At 40.5% G+C, this 24,818-nt stretch overlaps 1 protein-coding gene across 2 annotated transcripts in view; it reads left to right on the plus strand.

Moving 5' to 3' along the window:
- The window catches only part of LGR5 (leucine rich repeat containing G protein-coupled receptor 5), a 126,415-nt gene that overhangs the window by 14,034 nt on the left and 87,563 nt on the right, over positions 1 to 24,818 (plus strand). For both annotated transcript variants that reach the window (XM_080393838.1, XM_080393837.1), the window contains one exon: positions 1 to 19,264. This exon is cut by the window's left edge. In XM_080393838.1, the coding sequence (XP_080249964.1) occupies positions 19,035 to 19,264 (230 nt within the window). In that variant the 5' untranslated portion in view covers positions 1 to 19,034. The remainder of the gene's footprint in view (positions 19,265 to 24,818) is intronic.

Genomic DNA, 24,818 nt, shown 5'->3' on the forward strand with positions numbered 1-24,818 from the left:
GCTCATTGGTATTCGTGATGCTGGCTCCAGGAATACAAAATTAGGAGGACTTTGCATTTCTGTTTTGGTATTTATTTTTTTTTTCGCACCCAATTAATAAGTAAAGTCAATTGCATAAAGGAAAAATGCATGTATCAAAATGGAACACATTTTCATCTGGCTTTCATATTTTTTAAATGAATTCCCTTGAAAATGAAGTATATAATTGAAACAGAAATTATATATTTATTGCTCATAAAAATCTATCATGTGCAAGATGTTGAATGTTGAACTACTTAGAGAAATTTACTCCTTTGCAGTTTTCACAAGAAGTTCCATTATGGGAACTGATGGATCTTTTCTGGAATCAGGGATATTTGTCTCCATTCCCAAATGCAGAAGAATAGAAATATGGTATTCTATCATTTTGCTGCACTTGGTCCAGGTCCATTCAATTTTTTTCCTAATGTTTTGGAAACATACAGACATGAAAACCAATGTCTGCCTGGCCCAGCAGGAGACAGTAAAATACTTCACAAACACCAGATGGGATTTTAACAATGTTTGTAAAATATAAAATGCTTGAAGCGTTCTCTGCAAACTTAAAACTGAACGTTTCATCTCATTATAAGTCTTTTTTTCACCTAGTGAATTCCTTTACATTTTGTGTTAGAAGACTGACACTAACAGACCCCTGACATTTAAAAAAAAACCCAGAAAAACATCTCTTTGGAAACTAATATTGATACATATGATAAAACACTCGCGTGATGTCACCAGTGTAAATCCTATGTGATTGTGATAAAGTGACTGCATGGTGTCTCAATGCTGGGAAAAAACATAATGACATTTTTTGCTTCATTCTTCTGTTAAATAACTAAGGCATTCGTGGGTTTTAAGATATTGTATTATGTTTATGTTTCTAACCATCGGATAACACTTTAAAAGTAAAAAAGCAGACTGCCTATCCATCATCACGTTGAAAGAAATAATGAGTCCCTACTCCTCCAGGATTAGGAATGCTGTTGAATGGAAAATTTTAAGAAATCTACATTTGCCACAAGATACAAAATGATTTAAACTGAAATTGTTTGGGGAAGATGAGCCAGCTGCACTGAATTTCTTATAAAAAAAAAGGGAAACATTTCAAAAGTATTAAGAAGAGTTATTTAGATGGTTTTCTAACTAATTCTCTCTTTAATCAGTTTTCCTTTCAAAACTTTACTTTCAAAATGTAAGGCAGTAACAGCTGAAATAATACACCTTAAAAATGGAATTATACATTTATAAAAAATAGAAAAGAATAATTCATGTCAAAGCCATAGTCAAATTCACAACCATTCTGAAACTTCAACGTATTGCCCTGGCAAGGGATGGACAGAATCATCAAAATCTTGAAAGCTTTCCCAGGAAGAAAAGTAATTTTAAACTCTGAAAAAATGAAGTTAATTTACATGCAATAAAATATAATGGTCTAGAAGGAAAACCTGTCTATATACAATCAGCCTTGTAGCCTACTTGTTCTGTTAAATCCAAGCAGTATCTGAATTAACTGAATATTTTGAAGTGTATTGTACAGAACTGTTCTTATTTCCCTACGAAACATTTCTGCTTATAGGATACCTGCACTTTCCCAAACAAAGGATACACAACTCGCACACAGTGTGATAATTTTCTGCCGCCATCAGACAAAGCAGTTACTCCGAGGTTAGATCTGTAGCTGGCATTAGTAGGCATAGGTGTGTGCTTTCCTGATCCAGGAGCCCTGGCCTCCCTGACTTGGTAAGCTGCAAAGTCAAAGTTTATGGTTTCCTTTTGACAGCAACCTCTTGTGTTCCCAGCAGCCTCTTCTGGGCATGCACGCAGCTGGAGCTGCCACCACCTTAGGGCAAGTGACAGCCAGTGACACCAGAGCGCCTGGAGCTCCTTCTTGCTTCCTGGCAGAATACTGTGGTGCCAACGGGACAGTGGCACTGGCATTGCCCTAGAAGGTGGGTGGTCAGGGCCTCACTACTGAGTGCAAATACGAGCTTGGCTTTGGATGGGGGGCAGTATTCCAAACGCCTGCAACCCAGCAGAACTCAGGTGGGAGAAGAGGGGCCTCTCACCCACCCGGGGGCACTTCTGCATGGGCCTGGGGACAGCTTCAAGGCCGATCAGGATCGCACTTGAAAGAATTTTAGGCAGCACCAGATGCAGGTAATGGTGGAAAATAGCTTTTTTGGCTGCTGCTTCTTCAGGAATTAGGTAACTCAGTTCAATGCAGTTTCAGCAATCTTCAACTTCAGCTTAGGGAGCTAAGTGGTAGTAATGCAAAATAGCTTGGTTTAGAAAGATTTAATTCCAGAAATGCCTATTAGCATCTGAAGGTACTTAGTAGACTCCAGATATTTTTGCATCAGGTTTACCAGATTCTCTCAGTTGCGACTTGTATTTAACTTTAAAGAGGTGTCAAAGGAATTGTGGCCCCCTAGAATATGCCCCTTTTAGTTGTGACTCTTGGATGACTTTATGCACAGAAGTGCAGGGTGTCGACTGAAGTAAAGCCACAAACGAGTTATGCATGCCCATCTTTAAATCAGAACAGTATTAAGTGCCTTTAATTTTCCCTATCCCTTTGCATTGTAGGCCAGGTTTTCACAAGGTGAAGCCTGATAGCCATATATTTTATGAGCCTAAATTTTTCACCAGCAAGTGCTGCAATTGCATCCTCAAGCACAGCCTTATTTTGAGAAAAAAGACAGTGATATTTGGTATGACTGAGGAACCGGTGAGGACCTACTGAATTCAGTGTAAACTATTCCACCAGCTTCAGTGGGATTTATGTTAACAGTAGAATTATAATTTTACTAAGAAATGAAAGATTTCTTTAGCTAATTGCATACAAGAAATAGCAAAAGGATGGAGTCAGGTATGTCATGACCTCTGGCTTGCTTTGTGAAAATCCCACATCAAAGGTCATCCAAGGAAGATTTCAGGAGAGCCAGTGGTGGTATAATATTTTTGTTGTGCTTTTTGTAAAGTTGCTTGTTCTATTAATTTAGTAGCAGATATTACTATATCTACTGAAATGCTATGAATTATTAATTAATGATTTTTAGTCTCTTCTCCTGTGGTGTATTATTGCACTTCCTGAGGGTTTCATGTGAATTATAGTTTGTGCTTTTGAGTTAAATATTTTTAAAACAGTAACACTGTCAGGATAAAGAAAAGCCAAAATAAATTCTACTCATGAAAATTTTATTTTGGTTAAGTAATGTATATGCATTGCCTACACATTTGGCTGCATCCATTTACAGACAAAATCTGCCTTCATAGAAATTTATGTGCAGAAACAAGGGAGAAACTTTAAAAGCTGAAACACTTCAGTAGAGATCTTTTTACAAGAGTACTATAATTTGAGTTACTGAGTTCCACATGTAGCACCCCCTTGAAAACTACAGTAATTGTGAGTGTACAGTCACAGAAGAACTGGGTCCTATATATTCCTTAGTGAGAAAGATATAAAAAGTCAGTGTCCTGAGGGAATTCACAGATTTAAACCTATCTCACTATGCAGTTGCATACTAAAATACTCCTCTATAAAAGGGTGGTCTTTCAGTACTTTTATTTTCCAGTGATGTCATAGATTTTGTATCAATTTTACTCAGTTTACAAGTTAAAATACGCTTGTTCTTCCTCCTGTAAATGCCAACCCTCCAAACTAGGCCTGAAATGTAAAAGTCAGGACAGGTTCTCTCAATTTTATGCTCACCAGCATCACCAGTAAAAGATGCTCCACAGCTGGAGCTCCATTAGAAATGCTATTGTGCAAGACTGACAATAAACCAAACCACTCTCGCTGAATTTGTTGGCTCTCCAGAAAGAGAAAAGCAGCTATAACATACCGGCAAGGGCTCTGCCGCCTTTGCAAGAGCTGCAAGCACTGTGTGCTCCAGCTCCCGTCTGCCTGCTGCTCATACACGAGTGCTGAAGGACAGGCTGCAGGCTGCTTCCTAAGGCCTGACTGGTGGTACATCAGTTTGTATTTCGGCCTGCACTGGCTCGCTTTCTGTTTGATTTTACGCTTCAGGGTTTCTTACCCTGAAGGTTTGAGTGCCTTCACGAACTCTGAAGGAGCCCATAACTATAGCCCATGAGTCCTGTATCTCTCAGGGTTACATGAGAACTGCCATCTAGGGATACCACTCATCGCTAGACTCACCACAGTAAGCTGGCAAAGGTCAGCACACAGTGGAAGCAAACAATAGAAGGATAAATGTGCCATTTTGAGTGGGCACCCTGCCTTTATTCACAGTAATTGTCCTTAGAGTCACCTACAAGGTGAGGAGTTGTCTCTGAATTCCAGTGGGAAATAGGAAGGTGTATCTCCCTTCATCTCCTTTGAAAATAGTAACCTGCATGTTAGGTTTGATGCTGCAAGAAAAAAGTCTGATTGAGAGAAATTTTTTTCCAATTTCTTTTTGGCCATGGAATAAAACTGTCAGTAATTTGTGCTGGTGCGTGTGTGTCCAGATGCTGCTATTCAAGTAACACATCCTACCCAAGCTCCATGTTATGGCTCCATCCATGTCTAGTGCCTTCAGCTGCACTAGGTTCTCATTCCTGTCTTCCTCTTCTCATCCAAGGGGAAGTATATGAGGTTGAATGAGTCCTGAATTATACTGCTTTTAATGGACCCAAATGCTAACAGCCTTTTCTGCGTTTCAAAATTTACATCTGGAAACAATAATAGAGCCACTTTGCCTATAAGTAACTTTATCCATGCTACTTACAACTTCACATTTTCTTTGTATTTCTATTTTAGTAATTTGACAAAGAGATCTCTCAGATGCTGGCTAATTCTCTTTGTCTTGGCTAAAGGGTGCAGTGCACCCTTTCAGCCTCCAAATGTGATCTTTCTGTCTTTTCTGGAAAAAAAAGAATTTTCCTTTGAAGTTACTGAGGCAAGCCAGCGGTGCTGGTTCACCCGCCTGCTCCATAAAACCTATTATTCATAAACTGGAACACCTACTTGATGACTGCAAAGGCACAAGCTACAGGCTGGGATTCAGTACATTTCAGCAAACATTCTCCCATGTTATTATTACAGAAGACAAACATAATGTGTAGAAGAAATTATTTTAAAAGAATTTGTGCTTGTACAACAAATACACCTAATATAAAATGAAGATATTAAAAAAAATAGATTTCATAGACTATAGACTGTATTTTAATGAACAATGCATGCTTCTCCTAGGATTTTTTAGGCAGCATATGAAAGATTTTTTTTCTTTTGCATTTTGTGATAGGATCAAATAGGCTAGAACTCAGACCGAAATGAGAGTAGGGTAATCATATTCATATTTTTACATCTTGAAAATTCACACATCCATATCAACAGCATAATCTGTTTGCCAATATATTGAAAATGTGCTAGAAAATAAAAAGCCTAATAAACCTAATGGCTAAAGCCATGCCCTTTTTTGGTTTCAGAAAGCAATTTCTGTTCAGCAATGGCCTTGATTCTTCAAGCACATCTGTGCTGTGCAGTACCATCTAATGCAGCTACTTGGCTATTCACATGACTTGGGCTAGATCAGCTTTGCCTTTGTCCTGGAAGATGTATCCACTGTCTCAAAGCCAGGTCAGCTATATCAATACTCATATATAAAGGCATATAAAAAACCCTGTTCTGTGTCATGATATAGCTCTTGTGAGTCAAAATTTCCGCTGACTTAAATTAAAATTAGCAAAATAGAGTAAGAACTGAAAGATTAGTCCCTACAGCTATAGAGTTAAGATAACCGTGGAAGGGAGTGAGTCCCTGAACTTATATTCAGCTCAATGTGAGCTGGTGCCTCTACCATTCATAACTACATCCTAGCTCAACTAACAGACTTTTTTTTTTTTTCTCTTGTGGCAGAAAAAACAAGTCTTGAAACCTCACCCCTCAAAGACCAGTATTCTCCATCATGTGTTTCAAAGCCAGGTATAAAGGACAGAGAAGTTCTTAATGTAAGAATGCTTGCAAAGCAGGTTTTTTCTCCATTCATTTGCATGCATAGAGTTTAGAGTGGTAAACAGTGTCTACTGAGAGTCCCTTAACAGGGAATGCAAGTGAATTGTGCACAGCCATCTAATAAATGTTATTATATGGGGTGCTCCTAAAGTAATCACATAAAAGCAGCTATTTTTAAAAATCACCAGTTTATTGACTCTGTATGTGTATCATACAAAGTCTAACTATCTGCATTCTGTTGTCCTGGCGACCTCTGTGTGACTGCTGAAACACTGAAGAGACAGATTGTTCACAAACCTGAAGGACTATTTTCCTGTTTCTATGTATTACTACTGTCAAGCTCATTTAAGTATCAAAAGAATAAAAAAGTTACAGATGTGTTATTATAACTGAAATTATGTTAAGTAAATGTACAACATGCTACAAAGCCAATCTAAGCTCTATTGTGACAAATATTACAACAGCACCTGGAAAGAATGGCAATATCAGCTACACACCTTCCTTCACTCTTCTGACAGGCTCAGTCAGGGGCACATGCCAGTACTACAATTAATCCCTTGGACTACACCATTGATTCAGCATTTTCAGCAAGTATCACCGAACCAAACCTGTAAAACACACACTGACTTCAAAGCCAGTTTTGCCAAAGACACTGTCAATGCCAGTTCCTCCTGGTAAAATAGAGGGGCAACCTATAAAAAGAATCACAAGGCTTCTCCAGGTTATGTCTGTAGCTTCTGACTACGATTTTTTTCTATTTCTTGAAAAACTGCCTAGTAAATCAAGGGTATTTTGACCAGGGAGGACTAACTGTGAATACAGTGTCCTCATCAGGACTATCATCATAGAATTACCAGAGTGCTTTTTAACCTTCCTCCTTATATCAACTTACATTGTAGCTGGGATCATCACTGCTAACATATGATTTATGTGGTCACCCTGTTTTTTAAAATTTCAGATTGTTCTTTCAGAATTGCCCTTTGTATATTGGGCTGTAGTAATGCCAGAAAAAAAGTCCATCCTGAAATATGTCTCATAATAATTCTGGTATCATGTTTGTAAAGGCAGTTTTCCAGAAGATTATTAGAAAAAGCATAGTCCGGTTTTTTTGATAGCTACCTTTAACTGAAATCACAACACAGGCCTCAAACAAATCTTTCATCTGGCATGTTCATGGCAGGGTGATGGGAATCTGTTGCAGCAAATCCATCTCACCACTTTTTCACATACCATTCAAACTGATCGGATAAAAAGCAAACTCCATGTCCATCCATGGCCTAAAGAGCTGAGAAAATCAGACTGGAGACCGGAGTGAGGGAAGGAAGTATTCACAAAGGCTATGTTTAACCTTCAAAGACCAGACTTGCTAGGCTGCTTTAATTGTTGATAGAAGGAGATAAGCTCTACTGAGGGAAAAAGTCAAGAACACCTAGATTGTGGCTTATACTCTGAATCATCTTCTAAAACAGCTTCTGTCTCTCATGAATATTGTATGTTTCCCTATTTTCCTCTGGCATTTAAACTTCTCTTTCATATGACACATGTTCTGCCGTTCAGGACTTTGGGGAAGGACGGAGAGTTCACATTCATCCACTCTCTCTCCCGTGAATGGTTGTGCCAAACAGCTCTGTGGTAGCTGTTGGTCACAACACAGAGAGGGTGTTAAAAGCATTCCTTACTTTCATATAGCCGGTGCGGCCTTCCCTCATTGTACAGGCATGTCAGAGGTGACCACGTGAGCCCTCAATCTAAGAGATGATGTCCAGGATTCCTTTTGAAATCATTTGTATGTGGGTTTCCACAGCTTTATTTATAGCTATCGGTACAGGGGACATTCAGTCATTTTCCTCACTTCCTGAGGAGCTCCCTAATCTGCAGCCTTGTACTTTGCACCTGTACCACAACACTTCTCCTGCAGAGGCCTGGCAGTATGCCAAGGGTGAAACTGCAGAAGGTGGATCCAGGTCCCTTTCTTTACACAGGTAGAATGCCATTTCTTACCTTGGAATATAAAAGGCCTTTCAAGATGAATATGGGGTTAAAGGCTATATTATACAAACTCTTTTTCACAACTTTAACCTTTCTCTCACATTTAGGACAGAAACAGAACAATGTACGCTGGAAGGACTTACAGAGGTTATCTGGTTCAACCTCCAGCTCAAGGACCAACTCCAGATCAGGTTGCTCAAGACCTTATCCGGTTGAGATCTGACAAGAAACCAAAGTATCTTGAAATAAATCATGCCCCAGGCTCCGGAGATAGCCAAGAAGAATTGAGACATGGAATATGAAGTATACTGGAATAGTGAAATGTCTAGATAACAAGACTTATGAGGAGTGGCTGAGGGAACTGGGGTTGTTTAGCCTGAAGGAGACTCAGGGGGGACCTTATCACTTATCTATAACTACCTGAAAGGAGACTGTAGGCAGGTGGAGGTTGTTCTCTTCTCCCAGGTAACAAGCAACAGGACAAGAGGAAATGGCCTCAAGTTATGCCAGGGGAGGTTAAGATAGGATATTAGGAAAAATTTCTTCACTGAAAGAGTGGTCAAGCATTGGAACAGGCTGCCCAAGGAAGTGGTAGAATCATCACCCCTGGAGGTATTTAAAAACGTGTAGATGCAGGGCTTAGTGACATGGTTTAGTGGTGGACTTGGCAGTCCTGGCTCTAACGGTTGGAACTGATGATCTCAAAGGTCTTTTTTAAGCTAAATGATTCTGTGACTCCATGATTCTATAGTAGTTTTCTGTTGAGTTTTACACAGGATCTAGGATTGGTTAGACTGCACCCTTGCTTTTCCACTCCCTCTATCTCTTTTCGTACCTGAAATCACAGAAAGCAAAACTTGTTCCTGCCTAGTATTTTCTTTTCTGGTCTGTCTGATGCCCTTTCATGATAAAACTATGAGTACTTCAGAGTGCCTGGACATTTCAAATGCAAGTTTTATATTGCTGCTCTATTTTCAAGGCTCGATTAAAACTATTTTAATAGCCACTTGGTTACATTTTTGCCTCAAAGTGTAATTGTTTGAAACAAGCTACAACTCATGTCTTCTCAGTTGCCTGGAGCGCCTGCTGGCCGTGCCGGAGCAGGCTCCGAGAGCGGCAGCAGCCAGCAGAGGGAGCCCCCGCTTTTAGCTTGGTCCTCTCTTCTGGCCAGTGAGCGAAGGCAGGAAGGCAACACCACGCGTACAGCTTCCATGCAGATAAACTCAAGCGTTGATGAGAGACGGTAGCCAAGTTACTTTTTAATTCAAGCATACGCATTTATCTCTTGGATGTGCGTGCGTTTGGCAAAACAACAAATAAAATCTATACCTTCCAGTAATAAGCAGTAAAAAAACATCCTTGGTGTGAATATACAAATGCACGGGAATCCATTCAACTTCTTGACAGATCAACTTGTAGATACGCTTGGAATCTTTTAATTAACCCTTGGCCTCATATGCCTCTTTGTATGTCACTGCTTTTTCAAAAGTCAAAATAATGTCTTCACTTACTGCTTCATCTTCAGTTCAATCACAGCTTTAGACTCCAACCTTGCACACAAATATACGCGCTTTGTCCATATGAAGAGTCCCAAAGAAGCTGCGTAATGTACAGGAAATAAATTTATTATATATACCTGTCACTCTTCCAAAGAGTAGTTTGCCCTTTTAATGTCTTATTGAAATTTAATTGTTTGGGTTGTTCTGGGTTGTTGTGTTTTTTTCTTAACAGCTCTGTTATAACTCATGTTAATAACTCTTGTGAAAACATTAATAAAAGGTACCATATTTTTCATGTGTTATGGATATGTTTTTACAGAAACGTCTGTAAACAGTTGCAATTCATCTGAATACAATTCTAAACTTGTTAGGTTTTACTCTGGTGAGGTACTGAGATAGAAATAAGAAGAATAACTTTGTATGCTAAACGCAATGGAACCAACAAAAAAGCCTCTATTATTTGGACAGACCGCAATAAATAAAAGCTGAACTTGAGAAACATCTATGTACCTGTTAATAAGTTTTCTTTGCATCTATCAACCCACAGCAATTGTAAGAGATGAAGCTTAGTCTTACCAGATTACTCTGAACTTCTACACCTCAAAATAATTTAATGATAAAAGTCACTTAATGTTGAAATTAATGTTGTCTCTCAGATACATATTCTTAAGAAATATAAAGTATGAGCTCTTACTGTATGGAGGAAGGTTCTCTTAAAAAACGCAGCATAAAAAACTTCGCTGATATACTGCTGGACAACTGTAAAACTGGAGGAAATTCTAAATGTTAAAGCTCCAAAGTAAAATATACCATAAATAATCTTTGATCACCACTGCAAATCTGAATTTAGGATTTCAAAATAGCTTACTTAGTCTAACTTTTCAAACCGTTTTTAAGTTGTTCTCAATTTGTAATTAAGTTGTGCAAAGTTAGAACAGCAAAAACTACTAGTGTCTCAAAATTAGCAGTTACAGTTTGAATATGTAAATAAATAGGAATACCACATTCTGAAGATTTCTGGGCACAAATGAGCATTACTAAAGAGTAGTATCTGATCTGACTGAAATTCACCTGTGAATAATATACTCCTGCCCTAAAAAAAGTTGAATACAATGCTACTGTATACACACATACATATACATATCATAATGCATTACCTGACAAATCCTAAAACACTGTATGGAAGGGGCAGATTTTGCTCTCTGTTACAAATGGGTCAAGCTGCAAGCTGTTGAAAGGACAGAAGTCTAAAGCAGAATAAGAGGACAGCTGAATTCTGCATCGCCACCCACGAGCAACGCAGCATCCCTTACGAGTTGTCTTCTCTCCCCAAATCATTGCAATTCTATTAAGCTCCCATGTTCAAAGAAATACTCTGTAAAATCATCAGACCAACAGACCTGACACATTTAACTTCTTTCCATAATAACATTTTCTAAAATTCTGCATTAATCATTATTATTCTTAATATTAAGGGCATTAAGTGTGTATTTGTTCCACAGATGAAGTTGTGTTCCCTGAAAAGGAAAACCTATAATGGCAACTAAAGTGAAAAAAGTAAAAATACACTGGTTTTGACTTGGTTCTTTTAAATCCACTCCAAATGGTCAAACTCAGAAGTAATTATTTTTCAACACAATGTATTGCTTTCTCCTTTTGTCATTTTCTTTCATTTGTATTTTTTTAAATTCCATCTGTTTTTACCATAGAAATATTTCAGAGAAAAATTAAACTTGACCAAACGCTGCTTTCTATACTACTGCTGCTTCGGACACATTCCAAGTGGCATTAGACTAAAATGATTAGCACTGATTTACTTTCAATCTTCTGTTTTACCTGTCTCATGGGCTCATATATTGAGCCAAATGCAGACCAAAAAATGTTTGTAAACAGAATATACTAAGCCTGGCCTTTTCATATTAGTCCTTGTTTGCCAGAGTTTCCTCTTTCCTGCATATAACTTCTCAAGGCTGTGCTGTACTGTAGCAGCAACTCTAATCATAATCAATGCAAGGATACTTTTGCACAGCAACCTTGATTTAACTATCCACAAATACATAAAATAATTAACATGGGTGCTTTGAACCACTTTCTAGAGGAGTCTATTACTCTTAATCAGCTTCAGAGAGATGCCTGAGAGATTAAATTTGGGTGGTATGAACACTCTCCCCTCATCTCCTACTGTCTCCATTAACTACTAAACAAAAGTTGCCAAACCCTCAGAGGCCTGAGTTATTAACAGAAATAGATATATTGGCTTCCATGACCCAGTCTATGAACTACGAATTTGAACTTCAGACACACTTTAAAAAGAAATTCCTGCAGCAACCATGCATTTGGAAATTTCAAGGTTAATGACAGCAGCTGGAGGGATATTCAAACCATCCAGGATGGGCAACTCTATTAGCCTTATAAGAATCTTTAAGGTTCCCTGTGTGATCTCCATGGGCAGAGATAAGAATACTCACAGCTTGAAGCCAGAGGCCAGCAAGTGCCTTCCGCAGGTACCTCTGTCTTCAGTGATGGAAGATGAAGCTACAAGATGCAACACCCTGCTCTCCGCTTTTGTAAAGATGTTATGTGTCATGGGTCTATGCTGACACTCTGTTAAGGCGAGGTTTATAAATATAAAACTATTTCAAATAAGTTGCTTGCCTCAAAGGCAAACAAATCCTAAAATAAACGTTCCTGCCCTCAAGCCAGCTAACCAGCCTTGCCAAGGAACAGAAGAGCAATGCAATGCATGTTACAAATATGTTAATGTTCTGTAAGTCCCCAATTCTGACATTCAGCCCACAAATGTATCTCTGTATCTTTCAGAAACATTTAGTGCAAATATATAGCAACTCACAGAGTATTAACACTATGAGGGGCAGTGCTTGTAGAAGAAAGGTCATATAAACTTCAGAGTTGTGTATTTCAGCTGGCTTAGTTTATTGCAGGTACCAAGGCTTCTTGCCTTTTCTCCTGCAAATTTTTTGTGTGCCACCTTCCCTCCTCTTCGCTGTAAAAAAAACTCCCTGTCATTCCCCTGCTCGAAACCTCCTATTTGTGTCCCTGTTCTCTTTGTTCAAATACAAGGGCTCCGCCAACTCAGGTGCTCTCATCCTCCTATAAACGTCTGTGCTGCAGTCATTCTTCCTTTGCTCCATGCTCCCCTGCATAAGGCTGCATAAGCTCCTTGGCAGCTGTAAGCGCACAATTCCACTTTTCATCCCTGCTGGTTGCTCTGTCCAAATTCTTGAACAGTTCCTTTCTTCCACCTACAGCAGGGGCCCTGCGTGATTGCCAGCCACGCAGAAGAAACAGCATGTCTTGTACACCCATATAAGCATTCTACATGACCTGTGCCACTGGCAGGCTCTGGCGGAGGCTTTGTGCATGTGTTGAAGGTCACAAACCTGTATTTTGCTCCTTCCCTCCCTTTGTGTCATTTTGCATTACTGCAGAAGGGACTGTATCAACTCAAGAGAGTCAACAGAGGTGGGTAACATGTCCTGCCAGTTTATCACCGTGGTACAAAGTGAGGATGAAGCACGTGAGTCACAAAAACGTAAGACACTTCAGCATCTATTCTGATTAAGTATGTACTAAAAAGCTTTATTGATTAATTTTGCCTGAGGAAATATGCAAATAGTTTTCAGAAACTTGTAGAAAAATGGAGTCCGATAAGGTATTTCCTGCTTGATTTTTCCGAATTCCTAGTCAGGAACAGGAAAAGCACTGCTATCAAGATGATAGAGATGTTTGAAATCTTTTGGTCTTACTAATGGAAGATTCTTGACTTCCCTCTCTGCAAAGAAATCTGCTCTGTCTGCTTACACCTCAGAGGCCAAATACACAGACAGAAATAAAAATACAGACCCCTCCCCCCTTCTAGAGAGGAATTTACAGGAAAACAAGGTATTACACCATATTTAAAGCCTTTTGACAATTTGTTACAATTCTGTGCTTCTTAGATACATTTATTTTGCATGGCAGCTCATCCCAAAGTGACTGAAACTATTACAACCACTACAAAAAAAGAAAAAGAAGAAAAAATTCATTATTGTGACCTCCTTCAGACAACTACAAAACAATGCAATCACTCATTATACAGTATCATGTAAATACACTTCAAAAACCACAGGAACCCCAGGGTGTTTGCCACACAGACACAGTGAGAGAAGGAAGGATGAAAGGATTGGACAGAATTTCTACACAAACTGCTAAATTAAGAAATTATTCTATGCTTGCACGTGGTATGTATCAACTCTTGTCTTTTACCCAGAGAAGAATGCAGATCACCACAGCACATAGAGGACACAGAAATAGATCATGTGCCTCCACGCGCACACATATTCAAAGGTTTTATGTTTTACAAGTGTTAAGGAAAAAAAAACCACCTGCAGCCCTCTATGAACTGGAGTTCACTTCCTCACAGATGTGGAGGTATTGACTTTCCACAGGACTCCTGAACTTTGTTGCATTAAATGAACAATATTTTGGAGACCTTCTTCAAAGTCCCACTGACCAGCGCCACAGAATGTAGCACTCTCTGGACTTATCACTGTGCTATAATGCACAATAATGCATTTTTAAATGTTCAGCTCTGACACGTGCTATATATGGAAGAAGTAGCTATTGATTACTTTTGTGAGGTGAGAAAGTAGAGTCCCAAGAATACGCAATTCAGGAAACAGTGAAAGGGGTTCATCCAACACAACATATCCTTCCAAAATTCACATCCTTCTTTCAGTTCTTCTGAGAAACAATTGAGCTCACTTGCCATTTGAGTTCAAACCTACTACGTGGCTTTCTGTGCATGTAAAATCAGGACAAATCAGTTCAGAGACCTGTTGCAATGATTTATTGATCAGCAGAAGGCACAGTTAAGACTACAATATAAATACCCGACTAGAGGAATGCTACAGGTGACTTGACCTGCCTTGCTGCCACACTCCCATGTGGTACAGTTCTTAAGAAACTGTATCGTAGCTGTACAATTAAGAAAAACTTTGAATGTGCAGTTAGATACAGCTTGAGAAAAAAGACTGATGAGCCAAAATGAGAGCTCTTGTCTGTTTTCAAATATTAGCCCTTCTGATAAAAAGTATTATTCATCATCTAATGCCTTACCATTCTTCATGTACCTTTAGACCTAGCTTACGCGTTCTCTTCTTTCTTCTTTTGGCTTTACGTGAGACCTACAAGGATAAGGCAACAAACCAGTAAATGTTAAAGAGTTAAAAAGCATCATATAAAGTATTGTTTAAAGTGCCCAATTCTTATGTTGGTGGAATACCCATTTAATGCTTTTGCAGCCTGGCTGTAATTCCCTGTCACATCCACCTCAACTCAAAATAATAGAAGGTTCTCTTCACATAGTTTATTTCCACATCTTCACTTTAACACATGGATTTTATTTCCTAAACAGGGAATTGCTGTAATGCTCAGCTTTCATTCCCTCCAAACAAACATTCAGTAAATCTGCATCCTACGTATTTACATTTTTTCCTTGTTTCTTCTCCCGAATGCCTAGCTATTAAAACGTGCCTGGGCAATCCTGACTTTTCCACTAATGTTGCAAGCTTTCCTATCAGATATTTTCAGACTAAAAATAAAGTTCATACCAGCATTTGCTTCAAAATTACATGGATAAGTCAACTGTCACTGTATGAATTGTGACAGTAATAAGGTTCTTCTATTTTTGTCCCTTTTTCCCATCAGCAACTTGACTACTGAATAATATTTCAGGTGAACCCAAGTAAATCTTACCTGTCAAATGTTTCATCTTGGTCACAATCGGCATACTAACTACAGAACTGTTGAGGGAAGAGTGCAGCTAGGTGGCACTGTGCCAAACAAAAGAACCAATATAAAAAGACAATTTCTAAAGATGCATGATATGGCATGCATGAAAACCTGAACAAAAACAAGTTGATGACACATAATCCATAATATTATTGCGACTGACAAGCTGTAGCCATGTGGTAAATTGAGCAAGGGTATTTCTTTCTGGTTCTAGAAGTGACTCTACCCTAATCATCCTACATTTCAGGTACCAGCATTTATCACTATGTAAAACAGAAACGGTGCTTGCCTTGGTCTGAAGAACATTGCATGGCTTAATACAGTGATGTACATACACATTAGGTTAAGATCCTCAGTGAAACATGATAGATACAAGAAGCAAATGAATGTCAACATATATTGATAGGTAAATATGGAATCAAATGAACACAGTATATAAATAACCTTCTGCTGTATGTATAATAACCCTATATAGTGATAAATCTTAAAATATGTGCACCATGCTCTAGGGCTAACCAGAATGAAAGGACAAATCAAGTGTCATGCAAAAAGGAAAGGATCCTTCTGCACAGATCAGTGGGCAGCTGCAGTACCACTCTACAGTAGCACAGCCTAAAGGCTACTCTTTCAATATATGACTTCAACACATCCAATGAAGAATTTCTTCTCCCAATGGGCAGAAAAAGAAATTCCACCCTGCACAAGAGCTTTATTTTCTCTGCAGCCTAACCGCATGGTTGTAGTGCCTTCTAGGAACTTACCCTTCATCCATAGCCAGAAAAGGGAAAAACAAGCTACAGTCAACTGTAAACTACCTTGTCCTTTGTTGCTATGCTTTTTACTTCAGTGCTGTATTGGACTTGCCTTAATATTTAAGCTGGTGCAGGATCTGTTAATGTTTCTGCTTCAAACTCCATTTTGGCTGGGACAACCGATCAATTCAGCATAAATTTCCATTGTTAAATCCTGTAGCCACACTCTTTTTTAAAATCAGTTCATCCAGTTTAAGCTTACAAAACAGAAATAGCAGTGAATATTTTGGATACCTGATTTTCTTTTTACAGTCCATTATTTTAAAATCAGATTTCACATAACATCTAAAATCTGTCATGCTGTAAGTAATGAACTAAAAGATGCATGTTAAATATATATCTGCTGTGCATTCTTGACATGAATTGGTACGCTTTTGTGTGCTAACAATATATAATGCAACATATCATTTTGTTTTTTCATACACAACATTCCATAAAGATATCTTTTATACTGATAAAATTTAAGCTGGAGGGTTGTCACAGTATATTTCACTTTCAGAAGACAGGGTTTTTTGCCTGAGTATCCAGAAGTCAGGAAGAGATTAGAGAGCTCTCTGCTGAGATCCCTAAGGGGTTTGTTTGCTACCTTGACAAAAGCTGAAGACCACGGATGGCTGTACCATGGATGTCACTTCAAGCGACCAGGACATTATGCTGAGCTGTCAGAACCTGCAGGAAATCTTACAGTTACAGTAGCCTTTTGGAACAGTAACAGCACCTCCTAGAGATGTTACCAAACTGACAAATGTTTTTCCTTTTCTCTTTATGCAGAACCAGAGATCTATGAGAAACATGAAATGGAAATTGTACAGCCTAATTTAAATGTACAAAGATAGGAATTATCCATATCCATTCCTACCAAATCCTTTTAATCTTCAAGCTACTCTTCTTTCACAAAATCTTTAAGTAAAATGGAAGTACATTACACATTTCAAAGAAAGTTGCTAGCTGAACAAATGCACTTTTGCAAAATAAACATTCAAAGGAGGATTTTTACAGTTAAACCCTCACTACTAATTAATCTATGTCTAACTTCAGATAACTTGCACAAGCTGATAAATTCTCAACACAAAATGAACAAACAGTATACACTTTGCTTTCTAGAACAAACAAATTATGTGTGCAATAGTCCCAGGTTATATAAATACTGTTTCAATACAGTTATGAAAAATATTTGCTTATTTGTTAACTACAACTATTCTGACTTTTGGCAGCACACAATAAGGACTCCATCTTGCAGTACAGATGCCCAACAGAAACTATTTCACCCTAAAAGAAAGTGAAGTATTCAAATTTATCAAACCATTAACATGTACCTATTCAGCACAGAATGAAACTTCTTAAAAACCATGAAATTCAGTGACAAAAGTATTGCTGTTTTGCAGTGATACTAGACATGAGTAAGTAACAGTCAAAGGTTTTCGGGAACAGATCTCCTTGACAGGTATCACGGTACATAATGAAAACTCCACTTCCTGCAGAATTTTTCTCCTCAGGCATTTCTTCTGGACAATCTATGCTTTCAACCATTGTTTTTATTAGCTTAGGATAAGGCGATGCTTGGGGAAAAGCTTCCCAGCAGCCCCACAGGCCTAGATATACAAAACATTCTGGCCTGTCTAACCAGCCAGACAGCAGATTCCTTTTTTATTATTTTAAATAAAGCACTTGAGCTCCAGTACAAGATCCTTCTGCAGCTCAGATTACATCAAATGATGGTCCAGAGGTGGGAATAGGGATTATAAACTGGGTAGAATATAAAAGCATGCATTTTGTCAGCCTTTTCATTAGGCTCTCATTTCAAACTTAATTGTAAATTCAAAGAGAGTGTAGCAGAAAACCTTTAACTAATGCTCTCCAATGCATACCGAGTAGCCTGACCAACAATTTAGTCACCAGTCTAAACAGGAATTGGGGCTGGGAGCGGGTTATTAAACCAGCAGCTAGTCTCAAGTCTGGAGCTTGCGGTCCACTTTGTTCACACTGAAAACTGGAGGGAAACAAAAAGGTTTTAAGAAATCGGCGTCCTCACCTTTCCCTCATCATTGGCTTTGGCATACTCGGCCACAGAAGAGCAATGCGAAGGCCAGTTTTTGCCTGATAAGGAGCGGAAACCTCTGACAAGACGCTGGGCGCTGGGCGAGGGACAGCTCAAGAGCTTTCAACACCAGGCGTGCTGCAAAGGCAGTTTCCCTTGGCAGCCGGGCTCCTTCCCCTCAGCAAGCCCGCGATTTAACCAAGTGGGATCCAGGGAAGCGAGTGGATCCCCATCTCCAAATGGTTCACTCTGCACCGGGCAGCTGCTAGCTGACGGGCGGGTTTCCTGGCTGGAATTAAGGCCTGGGTTAGAGCTCCCTTCCCGCCCGAAAGTGCACCCAAGCCTCTGCCCCAGCACCCCAGAGACACCCCGCTAACCCCACCGGCTCAGCACCGTCCCCCCTTCCCCGCCCCAACCGACGCGCTGATTTCAAATGGAATGGCGGGGGTGGTGGTAGGGGGCGTCCCGCCCGTCACGCCCGTCCCGCAGCCTTCCAGAAACGTCCACTGCGCGGGCCCCTGCCCTGAGGGGTGATCACCGCCCTGAGGCGAGACCAGAGGCGCAGCAGCCCCGGGCCGGCGGGCGGCGGGGAGGCGGAGGCGGGGGGGAGGGGGGAGCCCCCCCGCCTCCGCCTCCCCTCCGCCCGCCGGGCCCGCGGCCGCCCCCGCCCGTCCGCTCCTACGGCGGCGCGGGCAGGGCCCGCCGCGCTACGGCGGGCAAGGCTGGGGCGGCGTCAGCGGGCGCGCGGTGCCGGCTCCAGGGCTTTAAAGCAGCGTGTAAGCTGAGATGCTACCACAGACAGCGGCGCGGCGGCGGCGGCCGCAGCAGCTCCCCGAGCCCAGACGGGCGCCCGCCTTTCGCCCCCGCCGCGCCGCGGGGCACGAGAGCGGCCGCCCCGCAGCTCTAGGTATCCCCCGGGCCCCATGGCGACGTGCCGCGCTGCCCGCGCCCCCCTCCTCCTCCTCCTCCTCCTCCTCCTCCTCCTCGTCTGCCTGCCGGGACTGCGGCGGGGGGCGCGGGGCGGCGGGCAGCGCCCGCGGGGCTGCCCAGCGCCGTGCCGCTGCGAGCAGGAGGGCGTGCTCGTCCGCGCCGACTGCTCCGACCTGGGGCTCACGGCCGTGCCCACCAACCTCAGCGTCTTCACTTCCTACCTGTAAGTGTGGGCAGCCGGCGCGGGCGGGCCGGGGAGGGGGCACCGGCGGCCGCCCCTGCGCCGGCAGCGGCGGGGCGGCCCCGCGGGAGGGCCCGGGCCGGCCCCCGGCGGTGACTGGAGGAGCGCGGGGTCGGTGCGCTGCCGCGCCGCTGCCTGGAGGCAACACCCGACTTCAAATAAGATTCTAATCGGTTTTTAATCAGCGGGCGGGTTGTAAAGCGTTTATGGGTATCTCGCTATCTCTGTGCCCGGTCCGGCGCCTGGAGGATCGCTGTGTGATGTGCCGTTTAGAGGGTAATTAAAAGCGATTGCAACAGCAGAAACTCGATTCGATCTGCAGGGACGTTATCTTCACCTTTGCTTCCCGGGACAGGGCTTTGAACTGCGGTTGCTGCCAATTTAATCTTTAACAGATCTCCCCTCGGGTTGAGGAAAGGCAATAAATAAAGCGAGCTCCCGGGAGGCGGGCGGCGCTCGGAGCACGGTGCGGAGCCCCGCGCTGCCGCCGCGGCGGGCAGGTGCCTGTGGCCGAGCCGGGCCCGGGCCGGCGCCCCCCGCCCGCTGCCTCCGAGTACCGGGCATCGCCGCCGGGCCGGGCTGCGGCGCGGGGAGCTCCGCTGCGTCTGGGCGCGCTGCGTTACGTGCACCGCGTAGGGACAGTGACGGCGTGAGCGGAGAAGTTCTGTATTAGGAAACACCCAGAATCGTGTGGAAACTTTTTCTTTGTTTCCTTCTCTTTGGCAGAAGGGTCATCGTTTAGCCTCTCTTGGGTTTGTGTGTTGAAAGTCTTGGTGCAGTACAAGTACAAGTGTTATTTTAGTGCCCTCCTTGCTGATTTTATACACACTTCTTTGTGGTTGCATGTCCAGTAGCTTGTTAATTTCATGCTTATCTTCCATATTCAGCGTACGGTGCATCTGTTTCTGAATGTGCTTGTCTGTCTGTCTACTTTGACATGCTGTTGACATGCTTGCTGCTATGGTTACTGTAAAGATGCTTCCAGGGTACTGTGTGTCTGGGGTACTGAAGTGATAATTCTGAACTCACTTATCTGTTAATACCATACTTCAAAGAACATAAAACATATGTTGTATCTGAGAAAGCAGATGAAACTAACCTAGAAATGGCCTCAGAGAAGTACAATGTGACAGCATAGGCAAAGTAGAAATGAAGTGTAACCAATAAAATCTTAACTACTAACTATATGTTAGGAGAAAGTTTAGTTTAGTGAAAGTAGCATTAGTTTAGAAAGAGGATGTGCAGCTGACTTTTCTGCATATTATACATGTAAATACTGTTCTGAAATTACCTTAATAAGATCAGTTTTAGCTTATTTTGTCATAAACATTTAAAAGTCAAAGCTATTAGTAGTGTTACGAGGCAGGAGTCAGCATTACTGAATGACCGCTTACAGTACAGCAAAACTTCAGCTATACATAATGAAGAAAACAATATGACACATTCAAGGTCTGCCACTGATTTCAAAAGTAGCAGGTCAGGATTTGGGGTATACACAAGACGCAATGTTTTCTGGTGCCTTGGAAAGTAATAAGCAGAGAGATAGTTAATGAAGGTATAAAGGCATACGTAAGCTGTGCATAGCCTGTGCCAAGAAGTAGATGCCCTAAATTCTTGGTTGCTTGCAGGAATGCTAAAAAAAAAAAAAAACCAACCAAAAAACCAAAACACATAAATATGCATGATGATGTCAAAAATACCGCTGCTGTGGTCTTCTGCCATTGAAAAGATACATACTTCCAGTAACCTGCTTCTCGGTAGGACTGTGATCTGGTCTGCACTTTTGTTTTTAAATCCTCTTGTCCTTCAGCAGGGGAATGTCTTTCTCCAGTCAAGAATTCCGTGTTGTTCAGTAGCTTATACCCTGAAGTAAAAAAACACCACTGGGACAGGCATACCCAGTCCGCGCACAGGCAGTATAACAGTGTAAAATATCGGTTCATACACATAGGTAGCTACACTGACCCTTTTCTAAATTTACCATGCTGTTATCCTTGGATTGATTAGTTATTGCCTAATTATGCAGACTTGTAGCTCCTGCCTGCCTTCCAATAAAGAACTGTCAAGTCTTATTGTCTGTAGATGGCTAAGCAGTGGCAAATTTTAAAACACACCTGCTTGTTACGGAGATGTTTACCTCCTTGAGCTTGGTAGTGGGCAACAAGATGCTCCTTAATTATTTTTTTCTGTTCTTTTCCCCAGAAAAACAGAAATGTCTTTTTGCGCTGCAACAATTTTTACTTCAGATCAAAGCAGGAGATTAAAACTGTGTACTCACATTAACTCTCTTTCCAGCAAAACCTCCATCTACTCTAGTTGATTCTGTTCTTGTACAGTAGACATATCTGATCAAAAATGGTCTGTGGTACTACCTTGTGTTACGTTTGGGCTCAAAAAGTTTTTACCTAATTTTCTGTCATTTTTATCTTACCTGGACACGCATAGGAAAAAAAACCCAAAAGGTAAAGATTTTCTTGGTATGCACTGGAAATTGTGTGAAAAGTTGAAATGTCGAGGCCATTAAGATTTGTTTTATGTTGGGACAAGTGTGTACAGAGCATGATATATTATGGTGACTGAATTTTGCATGGTTTTTATGATGGTGCTCTTGCGGCAGAGCTAAATGTAGTCTACAGATGGACCTGCTACACAATTCTTCATTCTTATTTATATTCCCAGGCAGGATATCTTGCCTCCCATCAAAAAAATCTTTTTATTTATGATTATGTGTCTGCTGCCGTAAACTGTTAGACTTCTTAAGGACAGACAAGGAAAATTCAGGAGTTTCTTTCTGTTCCTTTTTCCTCATTTACTTTTAGGCTAAATAATGTACTCAATGTATTTAATGCAATTTCTGTTGAACAAATTAGAATTCCATGTGCTGATGAAGGGCAGCACTGAGTCTCTGTTTCAAATTAAGAACATGTCATTTCCCTATCAGTACACAGTGAAAAGAAGAAGCCAGGTTCTACAGGTCTTTTGCACATGGGACCCTCATTAATTCTCAAACCAAGCCTGTGAGTTGGTGAAATATTGTTACCATTTACTGTGATGTGGAAAACTGAGGCAAAGAAAGGCTTACTCAGTTAAAGTTTATGACAAAGCTGGTAATTAAAGACAGAATGCCTTATCCAAACTCCTTTCTTTAACCACAGGCCCACCTTACTTCTCCTAAATAATTATTCATTAAAGAGAATGTAAAATCTGGCAACTCCTGTTCAAGAATATTTGCTATAATGTGTATAAAATAAAATCTGTTTTCATGTCTCATGTGATGCCAGTATCGAAGATAGCTCTTAAAGATTTTGAGGGTCTCTGTTACACGCCTGGATAGCACCGAAGAGTAAATTTGTTGTAAGTGCCAGGGCTGTCTAGTAGTTCAGATGTTGTGTTCTATGTGATGAACAACTCTCAGTTGTAAACTGAGTAGAATATGAAAACATTCTGCTTAATATTCCACTTAAAATAATGTTACTAGCTTAGATTGACATAGACATGCAGCATAAGTATTGCAGCATATAGTATGTTGCCTTTTAAATTGTAGTTTACTTAGTTATTTGGGCTACGTGTTCGCATTTAAGAAGTTTAATTTTGCGTACACTATAAATATGCATAGTAATATTTGGGAAGATCTGATTCATATAATTTTTAATTCTTCATAGAACTAATTGAAAAAATATTTTTCTTAATCTACGATAACATTTACAGTATTACCGTAAAATCTATGAAGAAAAAATCAGTGCATATAAGGTTCCAAACATAATGGTCTTGGAATAAATTTTCTTCTGCTTCATTCATTGCCATAATATTGTATTGGGTGATAAATACTCTGTAGAGCACACTCAAAACTCTATAGGGTATCTGAAAATGTTTAAGACTACTAAACACATACAAAAAAAAAGACAAATAATTTGGGAGAAAAAAATATTTACTTCTTGAAGGCTAAGAAGTATATCTCCAAAAATTAATTACACTTCTGAAATAAGAGATATAGTTGTTTCTGTGTCAGAAGTACCCAAAACCACTAAGACCAACCCTTTGAGGTAAATTTCCACTGTTTTATTTGTTCTGATCTCACAGTGCAAACTCAAGTCTTGTCTGCATCCTCATCTAAGGTATCTTGGGAAAGACCATGGTTTTTCAAAGAGATCAAACAGCAAAGTACCTTCTTATGAAGAAGTAAGCTTTATGAAGTCTCTTACAACTTCCAGATCCCTTGACAAGATTTAGGTGTTAGGTAGTTAGTAAAATATCTGCTTCTTCTTTAAAAGTACTTCTTTACATAGCTACAAACTTTATAAACCATTTTTGCCTTTCTAGTTGAAAAAAAATTGATTGCTGTGTGGTTTCTGTTAATAATCTTGTCTTGTCCCAGTTGAGGATGAAGGTGAATCCAGGTTCTGGATTTAGAATTTAGTATCAAATCCCCCTTTTGGAAAGAAAACTGAGTATTTCCTCTCTACTCATGACAATGGTAGGTATACAAAGATAAAATGTACACCTATATAAATCAGAGGTACATAAAAACTGAAGAAGTAACAAACTATGTAAAGTTCATGTTTACCAGTTTTCAAGTGATTTGCTTTAAATTTCAAATCATAACTTGTCAACTGAAAGTCAGTTTCCTTGTGAAAAAATTGTATTAAAAATTTTTTTAAAAGGAGAATGTCACTCTTCCCGCTTGAGAATACAGCGCTAAAAGTAACTCTTTACACTGCTTCCTAAAGAGCCTTGTGCTGCTTACAAGGGGGGGAAAGACACACACACTACCTCTGTCCTTTGTAGCATTTGCTCAGTGGAAACGCTGCATAAATTGACAGGGAAAAGGAAGCCGTCTTTAAGCTGGTAGAATATAAGGAGCTGGCAGGGTGAAGGCACCTTCAGTTTGGTTTCATATATGGAGTGCATAGGACAATTGGCAGGGCAGAGGGAGCCTGACTCCAGCTGAGAACGCGTGCACTGGGCTGACCTTCCCAGTCAGCATGCCAGCAGAGATTAGACTTTCCTCAAGTGTTCCCTTGTTAACCCAGTCTTTTCTCCGATGTCATTTCAGATGCTTAAAATTGTTACTAATTTTGCAGCAGTCCAGATCACTTTCTTTTATTCTGTTTATTGGCTGAGATAATATTTCATCTACATGCACGGCTTTCTTAATTCCCTGTTGGTTATTTAAATGGTCTGGATTGGTACAATTTATGGTACTTTTCCCTGACTTCCTTCCTTGAACTGTCCAGCAGACCTGATCCTTTTCCCAGTAAAAATCATAGTAAATAAGGTGTGGTTCCTTTGGCTCCAAGTAAACTGGCTGAGGGCAGAACATGATGTCTTTTTTGGCGTACCAAAACAGCTTTAGGCATCAGTTAGAAGAAAATACCCTAACATCTTTAAAAAGAATGAGATGTGATCAAAGCATTCTTAGTCCTCAGAGATTTAGCAATTCATGTGGCAAATCCTTTTGCTGCATGCTCTCTACTGTTTGCTGAGAAGACTTGAGAAGCTTCTGTACAATTTTACTGATCAGATGTGATAAATCTAA

The sequence above is a fragment of the Falco punctatus genome (assembly GCF_963210335.1).
Source record: "Falco punctatus genome assembly, chromosome: 6".
Lineage (NCBI taxonomy): Eukaryota > Metazoa > Chordata > Aves > Falconiformes > Falconidae > Falco > Falco punctatus.